The 14,328-nt window shown below is 33.0% G+C and overlaps 1 protein-coding gene and 1 long non-coding RNA gene across 2 annotated transcripts; both read left to right on the top strand.

Moving 5' to 3' along the window:
• Positions 1 to 205: 205 nt before the first annotated feature.
• Positions 206 to 1,361, top strand: LOC111712368 (uncharacterized; the record flags this gene model as incomplete). The annotated part of the gene is given in 4 exon segments (XM_023486952.1): positions 206 to 349; positions 678 to 899; positions 1,094 to 1,137; positions 1,192 to 1,361. Coding segments are annotated over 3 exon segments (381 nt in total), but the record flags the coding sequence as incomplete, so codon positions are not given.
• Positions 1,362 to 1,811: 450 nt separating this feature from the next.
• Positions 1,812 to 2,636, top strand: LOC111712367 (uncharacterized). The gene is made up of 2 exons (XR_002767432.1): positions 1,812 to 1,901; positions 2,413 to 2,636. It is a non-coding gene; the product is annotated as an uncharacterized LOC111712367 (long non-coding RNA).
• The last annotated feature ends 11,692 nt before the right edge of the window (positions 2,637 to 14,328 follow it).

Raw genomic sequence — 14,328 nt, 5'->3', positions numbered from 1 at the left:
GGGGGGGGGGGGGGTTGATTCTTCTCAAACTCTTTTTACTATTTGCGTCAGGGGTGTGCTTTTCAGAAGCCTCAGGGGGGAAATATTTTTGTGTGAAAATCTCTTCCAATTCCGGGAATATAACTTCATTAGTTCATGAACATGAAAATGTACACCCCTATTGTTATTTGCATGATTCAAATTAATTTAAATTATGGTTTTTCAGTTGGCCCGTGTTCCTGGTTTGGCTGTGAAGCTGAACGCTGACGAGGATGGATTCACCCTTGAGGATAATGTAAAGATGTATCTTCTTGGTCTTCCTAACAAACTTGGACCTCTTGGATTTATTGCTCTACACAGCGTTCTTGAGGTCAGTCACTAGGCTAGCTTGCGAACGCTTAAAACATTGACTTGGTAATACTGTTTCTGTTTTTGTTCCTTGGTTGATTTTGTGTTAGAATGGAAACAACTAAAATGCAAACAAATGTGGTTAGTAAAAAAAATATTCGCAAGTTCGGTCTTGTGGGTTTGACTTGGGTTGTAGTTTGGCATTTATTGGAAACCATTTCTCAGATTTTAATTTGTTTTTTTTTCTTTTAATTGGGAAAAATAATTAAAAAGACAACGGGTAAAAGTTGAAATGTTTCCTGTTCATGAAATATACCAGTGCCTTATGTTCTGATTTCTCGTTATTTCAGTCCCCTGAGGATATTGTTGATATCAAGATTGGAAGCTTTGTCCCCGACTCTCCTGTCTCTACTCCTCAAGCTCCCAGATATACTCCAGCAACCACTGCTGCTGTTACACCTGTAGGTGATCTCCTCTCCAGAAAGAAGGCTGAGATGGATCTGAAGGCTAAACAAGCAGCTCAGTCGGAGCAAGATCTGATCTCTACTATCATTTCTCGACGCAGAAGAGCGGTAAGAATCTTTCAGTTTGAGTCTAAATCTATATTTTATACTTTCATAGTGAGGCCTTTTTAATCAAACTTGGCTGTGAGACTTTTTTCTGTAATCATTTTCGCAAATTAAATGTTTATTAAGTACAATTGACTGTCACTGTTACTTTGACTTGCAATTTGTGTGAATTAATAATATTGGCATTTTTTCTTTAGATAACTGGCTACTAGGATACCTACCGTCTCTCCACTGTTATAAAGTAAGTTAGTCTGGGGACTGGGTTAACCCCCTTCTCACGTGTATCCTACTCTAGGTGGAGTACAAGATGAGGAAGCTTGTCGAGCTCCGCAACTATGCCATCACCCTCATGATTGACAAACTCGCAAAGTTTCCGTTTGGACCTATGCATCAACATCTACTTGATTTTGTCATGGGATGAATATTTATTAAAACTTTTTATGTAAAATATAGATTTAGACTTAATTTCTTTGTTTTTATTGTTTGCCGCTGATTAAAATTATGATATATTTCACTCTGTGAGATAATAATATTAAATATAGCTACTGTTGATATATCGCAAACATGTATTTAAAAGGAGGAGGATATCATTTTACCGCACGGGGTGTGCAAAATATCTAACTATAATTTTCCCATTAATTGTTGAAAGACATATTAAGAAATAGCATTTAAATTGTAGTAACTATAACCATGTTAATATATGGATCATAGTTTAATGATTTACAGAAGATTTAGCGGTTTTTCATTCAATAACCCTAAGGCAGAGGCCCAAAGGAATTGTACGCATGCTATTTCTATGTCAAGTAATTCAACGCGGCATGCGGGTAACTTATTTGGTCTTCTGTCTCAGGGATATTGTTAACGAAAAATCCTCAATATTGAAAAGACGACATCTAGTGTTCTATATGTAATGTTATTATATAAACTATGCTATGGATTATAAAAAATAACTTTTTATAGTCTGATAAGCTGTGCCGGAGCCGGAATAAGAGAGAAATATTTGAGGTAAAAACTCGAATGTTCAACAGTGAGATCAGTTTTTTCCAAATATGGCGGATATTTATAAATCCAAGGAGTCCTTGGCTGCAGATTAATTTAAAGTATCTTAAAATTTCAAATTTCCGTGTTTCTATGTTTCATTTTGGACGCCGTGAATTGTTTAAAGGGGATGTAAGCGTTATTTCAAGTGATCCTCCTTGCTAAGATGGTAATGCCCGATTCACAACGGTAACATAAAAATCTTTATCAGAGCACTCTTGTTAGAAATATCGTCATTTCCCCAGGTTTAAAAATACTTTATTCTGATTCCTTTTTTTGTAATAAAAGTGCGCAAGTCACTAGATCAACCACGATTAAAAATATCATTTTTCAAAACTACCAATATTGATACAATATTCGTTCTTTATCAGACAAAGCTTTTAAGGGGATTCTAAAACGGTCATTTCAATATGGGCAAGAGAGTTCTTCAAAATTAAGCTTACAGTCTCTTTAAGGTTAAAAAATCTTTTTAATTTAGGACCATTTCCTACCCTTAACAACTTTCCTGTTCAATAGAAGAAAATCACTGGGTGTCGGCAGGAAGACAATCAGAGTTTAATCATCGGCTTAAATATACAACATGGCGATAAAATATTTATGTCTATTGCTTTTTCTCAATCTCTTTTGGGGAGTTGTCCCTTTGAAAGTAAAATAAATAAATGTAATGTTTGTCAATTTATCTAAATAAAATGTCTTCTGTTTCCTGCGAGACCTGAGGTGAAATAGTGCGTATCTGCAGTGCTCGATTTCGATATCCATTGTGGGAACTTTTGAATGTGGGGATCAACAACACAAAATATCTTTCCATTAATGATTGTAATTTGGTATTGTAATACAGCTTGAAAGATTTAAAACATGCTCTATAATTTATAAATTTCTTTATTGTAAACGTAATTTCAAGTGACCCTCCGACATGAAATAGAGATATCAATGTTTAAACCATTGAGAACTGATTATTTTCAATTGTGGTTTCTCCATACAAAAGCGATTTACTGCAATAAAACTTGGAGGAATTATTAGAACTATGTAAACAATTCTAAACCTGTAAAATCGACAATATCTTCCACATTACTGATCAGATAAGTTTAGAGGGTCCTGTGTTTTCGGATTGGATACAGATTTTGGTCTAACTAAAGCAAAGCTTTTTATGATATGGAAAAGAAGAACCTTAGATCTTAAGGAATAGTGAAAATAGTTCAATAAATACATATACAGCAATCATAGCGCTGCTGTACAGTGTACAGTGATTATGCATAGTGCACTAGGAGGGAGGGCAGGCAACATCCCCAGCACAGCTTTTTTGCGGCATTGGGCGTCCCCATAGGGCTTCCAAACCTCCCCCAAAGAGTCTTCCGGGAAAGATCTTCCATATAGATATTGATAAACGTATTCACTTAATAAATTGATTTTCTTTTTTTTCAAACTTCTATTAAACAGAAAAATATCAAATATATGGATATATGAGTGATAACATATACAAATATTTACAAAATGCTTCTTGCATTCTACTCTCTCTTTCAGCGTAAATTTGGATTAGTAACATTTTTCAACAATTCTGAGATCTTGATTTGGCCATAGAATCGTTTATATCTGACAAAGACTTTTTAAATATAAGATTTCTCATCTAAGATTGAAAAAGACTTCTCGTCTAAAATTAGAAAAAATGGAAAGACTTCTCGTGTTTAAGGCACTTGATTAGGAAACTGGTTTGAGAATGTTTATATAATTATCGAATGAACCTAGGTGGCTGGGAGATGGCAATCTGGAGATTTTACATCCTAACTTTGTTAGGTTTGGTTGATATATGAGCTAGAGCTTCATTCTTGCTCCAGTAACCATCCTCTTTCATCCTGTAAATCACCTTTGCTCCTGTAACCACCCTCTTTCATCCTGTAAATCACGTTCAAGTACTCTACCACTAGCGACTGGTAAAACTATTTGTTTTTTAACAACCTAACATCAGATGCACTTAATATGATCACCATTAAATAGATTAAATATGTGCCTTTGCCAATTGTTTTATTTTTTTTTACTTGACCACCCTTTAATTTTGGAAATATTATTGCGAGGACACCATTGTTGTTAATTATCAAATGTAGTTGGTTGGGTTGATATGGAGCTGATCCATGGGCGGATNCTGCATTATCTATATGAATCTATAACGGAAGGGTTGTCCCTCAAACTTCTGTCTTATCTCTAGGATTCATTTATCTTGTAAATAATCTATATATTCTCCTTCCGTGTGCATTATTCAACTCCACGGGTAATTAGGTAAACTATGAAATTGATGGGTTAGGACAGGAGAGAGAACTAACGATAGAAAAGGCTGATTATTAGTTAAAAGGGAAATACAAGGGGACCCAATAAGCATAACAGAAGATATACATTTATCCCTGATACCTATCTGACTAAAAGCGTAATTCACATGAAGATTGTGTGACTTTAAAGGGACTGTAAGTGCACTTTTAGGTAACCCTCCATGTAAAGATGGCTATTCCTAATATACAATTAAAAGTTAAAATCAAAGATGGACGCGAAGCGCCCCGGACGCCTAGTATTGTATACTATGCTAATCAAGAAATAACCTTTAATTTAACTCCTGTTGAGTTGAATGCATGTTGAGGTTGAAGATTGAAATCTCCTATATTGATATAAGAGTTAAGCTGGAAAAATTATGTGCTTGGCCGAATCATGGAATGTGCGGGGGGTCCAACTCTCAAAGCGCGCAATCTCAGGCGCCGCGCTCAATCTTGCCTAGAAACATTTTCAGGCCGAAGCATTGAAATCTCCCACTTATGCACATTAATGGACCCTGGAATAACTTTTAGTTTTATAAAAATCCCATGGATTTATCCGAGCATGGATATTACTAAGTAATACTTACCGATAACGTTCATACTTAATACTTATCCTTAAAAAAAAAGAACAAGAAACTTAGTTGTCGGTAAAAAAAAGAACAAGAAACTTAGTTGTCGGCATGTTGTCGGTAAAGAAAACTTGGTAATTTTCACCAAAGAATGAGACTTCAGAAATGTGAAGAGTTATTTTTTATATTTATGGTTCCCGGCTGCTGTAAACTTGTTTCTTTCACATTTAAATCATTAACGTTACTTAAAAAAGTATATTGAAGTTAACCGTCAAATCAGCGCATTTTACAAGTGTCAGGTCGTCATCAAGTTTCATCCTTTTTATGGGTAACACTGTATATGCCTTAGCAATAAATGTAATCCTTTCACATGTTGACACATTTTACGAATTTGCTGTCTGACACTTGTTCTATTGGTTGTTTGTTAGTATCATGCTAATACTTAGAGGCTTATCTTTTACCATTCAAAGTCGTCTTCAGTAAGTACAGTCCCATTTTTGCAATGTATTATATACAACGAAGTTTGTTGTAAAAAAATTATCTAGTTTTAAACACTTGAATATGTTTATCAATATATTCATAGGTCTCATACAGTGATAACCAAAACACTTTAAACCCTTTAAACTTGAATGAAAAGTAGATGAAAGTGAATCCACTATTTTATGGGTACCTCTGCATAAAAAGTCTTCTACAAAAAAGGTTTAAAGTATCTAAAAAGAAATCTGACGAGTTTGGTTCTTGAAATTATAGATCAAAATCTATAGATCAGAATGCCCAATATTCCAAAGAAGGCAGAGGCCGAATTTAATGAATTCAAACCGCGTCGCTGAACCGTCAAAAACCGATTCCATTTTGATCTCGAAACACTGAATAAAATTTTCAGTGGAACGAACCAAGTTTGAGCCGCGGCTCAATTTCTTTCACTCAAAAAGCAGATAATTTGTGCAAAAAGATTCTTTATCTTGTAGAAATTATAATTATGTTTTTGGAAATGCTTAGTGCACATTTTTATAAATAAATCAGTAAAAATTTTATTATAAAATTCAAATTTAATTAAAAAAACAGACGGAAGTAAAACCAATGTTTTTTGGCCATCACTATATATGCAAATATCAAGCCCAAGAGATTTTAGGTCTACGTCTGACAAAAAAGGGTCAAGTTCAATTCTTGAAACTATGATCAAAATATGTCAAGTGTTAAGTTTGATTCTTGAAACTATGATCTAAATGTGTCAAGTGTTAAGTTTGATTCTTGAAACCATAATATGTCAAGTGTTAAGTTTGATTCTTGAAACTATGATCATAATATGTCAAGTGTTAAGTTTGATTCTTGAAACTATGATCTAAATGTGTCAAGTGTTAAGTTTGATTCTTGAAACTATGATCTAAATGTGTCAAGCGATTAAAGGATAAAATTAATAAAAAAGGTTATATAGGGTCTAGGGTCTGAAGAGTTCCGAACTTGAGGGTTGTTCCAGGGCTCATAAGTCCGTGTGTGGGGGTTGAAAGATCAACTAGGTCTGCTCGGTTCCGTGGAAAATAACTGTAATTTTCTTTCTCTCAAATTGCTGGAAAATTTGTAATGATTCAATCAATAAATTTCTCCGTGTACATCATACATGCATTGTACTTATACAGTGTGTACAAAAATGCCCCATCTCTGCATTACGAGAGTACATGTTGAATCTGAAATACAGCTGTACGATGGCTGAAATAATGTAAAAAATGTAAAAAAGGAAAAATTTAAAAAGCTGGATTGCTCTATTTGTCTAACATCTCTTCTTCAAAGCAAAAAAACGAACCTCAAAATAATGCCCATTCCTTTACGTCTCACAAGGCTTATCCTTTTTGGGAATTGTTAATTTATATTGTTATTTGTTTTGAATAAGTCATTGCCTATAAAGACCACACTTTGGAAATCCCAGGATTAGTGCAATCTCGAGTTTCTGCCGCACTTAAATTCCAATTTTATTCCAATGATTATTTGGGCACGCTGCAAGTGCAAGCCTAAGGATGGTCTAGCTGAGATGATCAAGATTGATATATTCATCGCTAACCATTAACACAGCTATTAGATGCAGTACCTACCACTGGAATTCAATAATAGGTGGTNTAGATCTTTAAATATAGAAATCTTATTCTTTCTTGATGAGACAAAGCTTTTGATGTTGCTCTTGTGAAAAAGACTGATCAGCTCTATTATGAAGTTAAAGGATGGGTTAAAGTAAAGATATGAAAATCTGGCAGAAGACATTAATCTCTTGGTGTTCCTCAGCTGAGCCTCAGCTGAGGAACATGTTAATTATTGTTTTCATTTATCATTCATTTTAACAGTAATTTCAGTCTTGTTGGAATTCTCTTGATTGAGATCTTAATCACATGTTATTTCTTCAACAAGTAGGGGCTAGACAGAGGGAACCAGATTTCTTCAAACTAACCTGCATCTAAAAAGACTGTAAAGAGACTGTAAAGAGACTGTAAAGAGACTGTAAAGAGACTGTAAAGAGACTGTATAGCTCAAATGTGTGACATTTACAATTTACAACGAACCCCTTTAAACTTTAGTCTGATCAAGATTGAAAAAGATATCCTTATTTTTGATAATTGACGAGTCCCACACTGCACCGCGCGTTCAAATCAAACAATGTAGAAAAAATACAAGACGGATTATTTTTTTTAAAATTTCTTTTCCAAACCTGGATACACATATTGAAATTACCAAAGAACCTATATTTGGGGCATCATAATGTAACATTTTTCTCTGATTTATAGGGAAAAATATTAAAAACTAGATGTTTAAAGATTTTTTGGCACATTTAATAAGTCTATTTGTCGCAACAATTTTTTTATATTTTAAATTTTTTCATTGTAGCATGAATTTAGTTGGACAGACGTTTTCTTTAGAGACTTAGAGCTACATTTATTATGGCGTTTTCTACATTTATAAATTAATTCAAAACATTTTAACTACAATTTTTGTGAATATAACTCATTAATTTCCACACGTTCTATCATAGAAACACAATGATACTCAACCGCTGCTCAGATTCAGTTTCAAAGGTTACATTTGATAAAAAAGGTAAAAGAACATATTTTTGTATGTTTATATTGGTTTTTTCATATAAATACAACAAACTTGCTTCAGTATTACTTCCAATTTTAATGAGCAGTTTTACAGTGAGTTTGAGAAACACATATTTTAAGGAGAAAAAAAAACAATTTCTGTCTCTAAAAGAAAATTGGGGGGGGGGGGGGATTAAAAAAGTGTCCTAAACGAATTTCTACAGCAGAGATAAATAATAAAAATTCCTTAATGAGTCAAAGAAATTGTCTAAATACGATCCCTTTAATGTTAAAATACGTAAAGCCAAAAATAAACAATTCGTGGATTTAACCCTTCACTGAGGTAAATTAAGAAACAGAGTAATACTGGAATGTTAAATAGGTATTTAAATACACGTTTAAAGCACAAGACCACTGGAATACTAGGTTTAATGATCGTAGAACCAAATACTACAATTTCGAAGAAACATGGTTGTATTTTTAAATTCTTTTCACAATAGAAAATACTATTGAAAAGACAAATTTCAAATTAAACTTTAAAGGGAGTGTTTGCAATTTAAATCTGATGTTAATCATTATGTGTATTTGCTATTGATATACCAGTAGCTGGGAAATTAACCTATTAAATGACATGGGTCTGTGTACTTTGAACATTTCCTGTGTTTCAAGTTTTTTTAACCATTTAGAATTATAATTGGAGTCTAACAGTCGTATTCTTGTTCTACTGTTTTATGGTACGTGGGTCCCAATGTATTTCTATGTTTTGTAAAGTGGGTGACACCACAAGCTGGGCTATTTTTGTCTAATATAGGCTGGTNCCCCCCTACTAGGGTTTTGCCCTTAGAGTTGAGATAGGGGAGTGTGATTCGTGCCCCTAGTCAAACTTTTTAAGACCTGCTAATTGAAATAAAAATAAAACCCCATTAAAAGTATGTTGGAAAAATGTTCAAAAATAAATATTTTTTTAATTTTGACAAATTTTAATGTTGTTACGTCTATTTTTCAAGGGCTTTTCAAATATTTAAAATCTAGCCCTGCACCTTAATTATTGAAAAAGTTACTATGATTTTTTTGAAACACCAAACCGTCGTTTGACTATCCTCCACCCTACCCTATGCATCAAAAAAAATTTGTTTACAACTATGATGTTAAAAATTTAAAAAATTCAAGCGTTCTTATGTTAGTCGTTTTTAAGTTATATAGAAAAATCCACAGGGGGTTGAACCCCCCCCCCCCATCAGTGATAGGGTTAAATCTATCAGTACCATTCCAGAAAAAAAACAGTTTTCGTAGTTTAATTTGGGGAATGCAGAGAAATATTTATAAAAATTCTCTTTACAAAATCTATCTCCAGGTGAAAAGAGTGTTGATCTTTCCCGAACAATTCCCTTTAAACAATGGAAACAATTCTTTAATATCATTGCTCGGAGATTGACAAGTTTGTGGCGCCCTCTCCGAAATAAAGAGATTACTGCAGCCGGCAATTTAATTAGACGTTCGTCGCCTAATTTAAAGATGGCGTCTAATCTGAACATGGCGTCTACAGTCAATTGTTTCCTATTTCAATTCTATTTCCGGCGCCGATGGTCCGGCTGATGCAGAAGGTTTCCGGTAAAATTGCAAACTGTTTACATACTCATTAATATTTATTTATAATAGTACATTAATAGATCCAAATAGATTCTAGTACAATAGATTTTGTGTTCCTTATTTATTTACTGTTTTTAAACTTTTTTATTTAATCTTAGAAAACATGTCAACTATGAACTAATATGAGAAATATTCGTTGTCCCTGTTATATTTGACACTTGTGACGTCGTGTATTATTAGTCCATTTCTCTGTTGCCATCTATTGTACTTGATAATCTATTTGAATGATTTTAGCTTTTATCCTAAATTTTTAGTAAAAGAAACCTTATATTTAAATTTTTCCTAAACAGTAATATCAAACTTAGGTTATATCTGAAATAACAGAATTTATAGTTTGAATTATCTACAGGGTGCAGGCGTCAAAATAATACTAAATGTTTGTTTGCAAATGTTCCGATTAAGATGAATTTTCCGTCATAGTCTCCAGCCTCAATCCGATCTGTGTAGGTAAACATTTTTAATAAGTTCTCAAACGTCTATTCTCCATTATTATGGTCACTAAAGTGAAGGTTTGAGTTTAAAGTAATTTATAAATATCAATTAAACATTGTTAAACGAGGTTTTTGTGCAGATCTGTGTCCATTGAGACATCATGATTTTATCTTTAAAAATAAATTATATTCATCGAATCCTTCTGGAATCTAGACTTTTTATATTCATTCTGGGCTGCTAGGGGGCACTAAAACCTGGTAGGAGGGGGAATGGGGGTTGCCCATTTACTGCAATATATTTCTTACAGTATTCTTCATCAACTAAAAAAAAAATGGGAAAAAACTCATGATTTAATTTCTATAAATCTATAAAAAAGCGTAAAAACTTGATATTAAAACATATAAAAGTATAAAAGTTTAAGTAGTAGACGCAAAAAATATAAATGTTAGGGGAAAAAATCCCTAACTTTCTAACCAGGCCCTTTCTACTTATTAAAAACAACGCGTGTATCTTAATCCCAAAATTGGTGCAGAATATAATACCAGGTGTTCAGTCCAGGAAACCTTGGAGTAGATATAATATGAAATATATATAGAGGAGATAGAAACTGAACAATCCACAATAAACAAGAGATCCTAGTTTAAAGTCTAGTGAATGTTAGAACCCAATTTTACTCATTAAATGCAGATTTTTCGTGTTTGCTATATACTACTTTTTGTTGGGCTATATCTATATCTATCTATATATAAATTTGGCTTGTCTGTCTGTTTGTTTGTTTGTTTGTCTGTCTATCTGTTTGTATCCAATAAACGTCAAAACGGCTGAACCGATCGGGCCCAAATTTTTTGTGGGACATCTAGGGACCCCAGGGAAGGTTTATGAATGATCAAAATTTCAAATATTTGTCTCCATCAAAATTCGATCTTCATTAGAATTTTTAAAATTTTGAAATTTTTTGTGAAAATCCGCGAATTATTTTTGTTTTGTTTTACGATGTTCACAATTAATTTAGAAGATGGGCGCGAAGCGCCCTCTAAGGCTGGTATCTATATATTTAAAGTTGTAATCTCTGTTTGGGTGTTTGTTTGTTTGTTTGTCCGATCATAACTCAGGAACTCCTGGGCCGAATTGCCTCAAATCTTGATTGGGGAACTCGGGAGACCCACGGGAATGTTCTTAGTTTAGCTTTGAGATTCTAAGTTGAGTGGGTCAACTTTTAACAGGAAAAATATCTAAAATTGCAATTCACAACAAGGGGCGGGTAAACGGTGGGACTAACTATAAATTTCCAGGGCCACGCTGGGTTTACATATAAATAAAGACGTAATCTCTGTTTGTGTCTTAGTATTTCCGATCATAACTCATGAACCCCTTGACAGACTTGCATCATACTTTGATTGGGGAACTTGGGAAAACCACTGAAATGTGAGCTTAGCTTGGTTTTGAAATTATATTTTTTTCAATACGGAAAAATGGCTAAAATCGTAATTTACGACTAAGCGCGGGTAAACGGCAGGATTAACTACGAGTGCCCTAGGCAACGCTGGGTTTTCAAGCTGGTTCTTAATATTTTAGTATGACAAGTCACTAACAATAATTTTGACGAATTTTGAATAGGAGATTAAAATAGAACTGAAAATATTCCGAAACAGACAAAATGCATTTTATTGTAGTCAGTTTTACGTAAACGGATTTCAATTTTCTAATCCCTTTTTTTTGCAACCTGATTTCGTAAACCTTTAACGATAAGAACTTTATATACTAGCAAGATAAAATGATCTAAGTTCAAAATATTAAACGTCAAATAAAAAGTTTAGTCATCTTGACGTTTATCGGTAAATAAAGCTAGAACCCTACAGACATGACAAAAAAGTATTTAAATTATATCGATTCTGTCTATTTATTTGCCAAATTGTTAATAGTACTTAAAATGAGGTATTTTTATCTATATATATGTAAAGTAGTAATCTCTGTTTGTTTGTTTGGATGTCCAGTCATAACTCAGGAACCCCAGGACCTATTTGCCTGAAATTTTGATTGGGGAACCCGGGAGAACCATGAGAATGTTTAGTTCAGAGAGTTTACGTTGAGTGGGTTGACTATCAAAGGGAAAGATATCTAAAATCATGTTTTTCAAAGTGCGCGCACACGGCGGGAGTTCCCAAGCTAATACAAGATAAAAATGGAAGAAAAACTAACATAATTAAAAAATTAACCGACTTAAGTACTTTTTAAAAAATATCTCTTCGTTCTCCACCTATACCTTTATATACTCCTAGCTCCTTGTTTATTGGAAAATATTAAAGTATAAAATATTTGAAGATTAAAATTTTAAGATAATAATTATTCATTTGTTATCTTTGAACACCTGGAGCCTAGTACCAAGTATACAGTACACACACCTATGCAAACACAAACCTTAATCTGAGTATAAAGAATAAGATTTTCAGAGAAAAATTACAAAGTTCTTAATTCAAGGTTTTCTAAATTTAACTCATACAATTCTTCGAAACATGTTTAAGAGAAATGCATTTACAGCAAAATTAGATACAAAATGATATCCTGTTAATACCTTCCTGTTAATACCTTCCTGTTAATACCTTCCTGTTAATACCTTCCGCCCATTGTTTTCTGTATTTTGCATTGTCCCTCTTCCTCCCTCATGAATATGTGTAAGATATACCTAAAATTCTATTCATAATTTGTTTACAAAATTATTGCAATTTTTTAATATTTTGGTAGTTTGGTAAATGCGAATGAGCTGTTTTTTCGATATTTATTTTATTAAGGGGGGGGGTAAATTTAGGCCTATGTTAAATGAATCCATCAATAATGACTGAATACATAATGAATGATAAAAAATGTAAAAATCAAAAATATTAGAATTTCAAGTTTCTCTAAAAATATGACTTACACCTATTGGGTCATTACTGAAAAAAAGAGGGAACCTGCTTATTTTACAGTTTTGATTTGTTAGTATCAAGAAAGTTTACTATATTTATTTGAAGGAAAATTGTATCACAATTGTGAAGATATCTTAAGCATAAATAAAAAATATCTTGCTAATGAATAGATTATCGTGATTAGCATGTCTTCTGGGAAGCAGAGACAGATATAACAGTTTTTATAAAATTCTGTAAACAGAAACATTTAGTATAAATAAATGGTTCAATTTTAATCCTAACTTTGGAAAACAAATCTTATCATTTGAAAGATTATATTGATAAATCTGTTCTACTTTTGATGTAAGAACATAGAAAACTCCATTCGAATTGAGGTCTACGCCCACACCTGTGTTTAAACAGAAAATGGGGGGGGGGGGATTTGTTTGATGTAGACAGTCATCAAGTAAAAAAAGATAAGAATTGTCTCAAAAGAATGAATTTCAAATACAAATTTAATGATTATCAGAAATTTTAACAAAATTTCATAATTTAAAAATGACTTACAATGCATTAAAATTAGAGTAATAATGATACATCCCCCCCACAAACATAATTGTAATTCATTCTGTTTTCCAAAAGTATGTGTTTGATACGTCAAAAATTATAAACAAAGAAGCCACAAATTCTAATCTTTATCCTTGGAACCTGAGGCCGAATTTAAAGAATATCAGCCGCGGCTTAAATTTTGAGACGCGGCTCAAATATGGTTGGTTTCATTTAAAATTGTATTCAATTTTTCAAGATTTAATACAATTGAAACCGGTTTCTGGGGGATTTGAGACGCGGCTCAAATTCATTAAATTCGGACTCAATTATTGTATATATTCTGGGACCGAATTTAATTAATTTGAACTGCCTACCGTCGGTTTAAATTTGAATCACCGATTTTTCCTGGTTCTTTAACTTTGTGTTTTGTGGAAGTGGCAAATATAATACCTCTTGGTATCAGTAAGTAATGGCCTTAAAACATTAGCAAAGTTTTGTATAATTTTTACACATTTTTATATTAATTTCTCGATACGTAGAGGGACATCAGTATAGAACTTGTGTTGGTCGCGATCAACTCAAAAGTTTTTTGGTATAGTCTTTACCCACTTTTATTTGCTTTTATTTTACCTTAAAGGGACTGTAAAGGAAAAATGAAAGGGGTATAGGGGTTGACATTTTTTTAAGAGTGGTTCGCCGAGATTAAAAAGATTATACTAGACATAATCATACAGTGTTATCTTTAATATAAAAGGAGTTATTACTGGGTCACCCTATCTGCAAAATGATAATAGTTTACACCAGGTTACCCTGTATATACCCGGATATTTAAGCCGGGCCACCCTGTATATACCCGGATAGTTTACGCTGTGTCACCCTGTATATACCCGGATAGTTTACGCCAGGTCACCCTGTATATACCCGGATAGTTTACGCCAGGTCACCCTGTATAT

This window comes from Eurytemora carolleeae, unplaced genomic scaffold, assembly GCF_000591075.1.
Source record: "Eurytemora carolleeae unplaced genomic scaffold, Eaff_2.0 scaffold1080, whole genome shotgun sequence".
In the NCBI taxonomy this organism is placed as follows: Eukaryota; Metazoa; Arthropoda; class Copepoda; order Calanoida; family Temoridae; genus Eurytemora; species Eurytemora carolleeae.
Note: the sequence above shows the minus strand (reverse complement) of the source record. Positions and strands in the feature narration are given on the sequence as shown.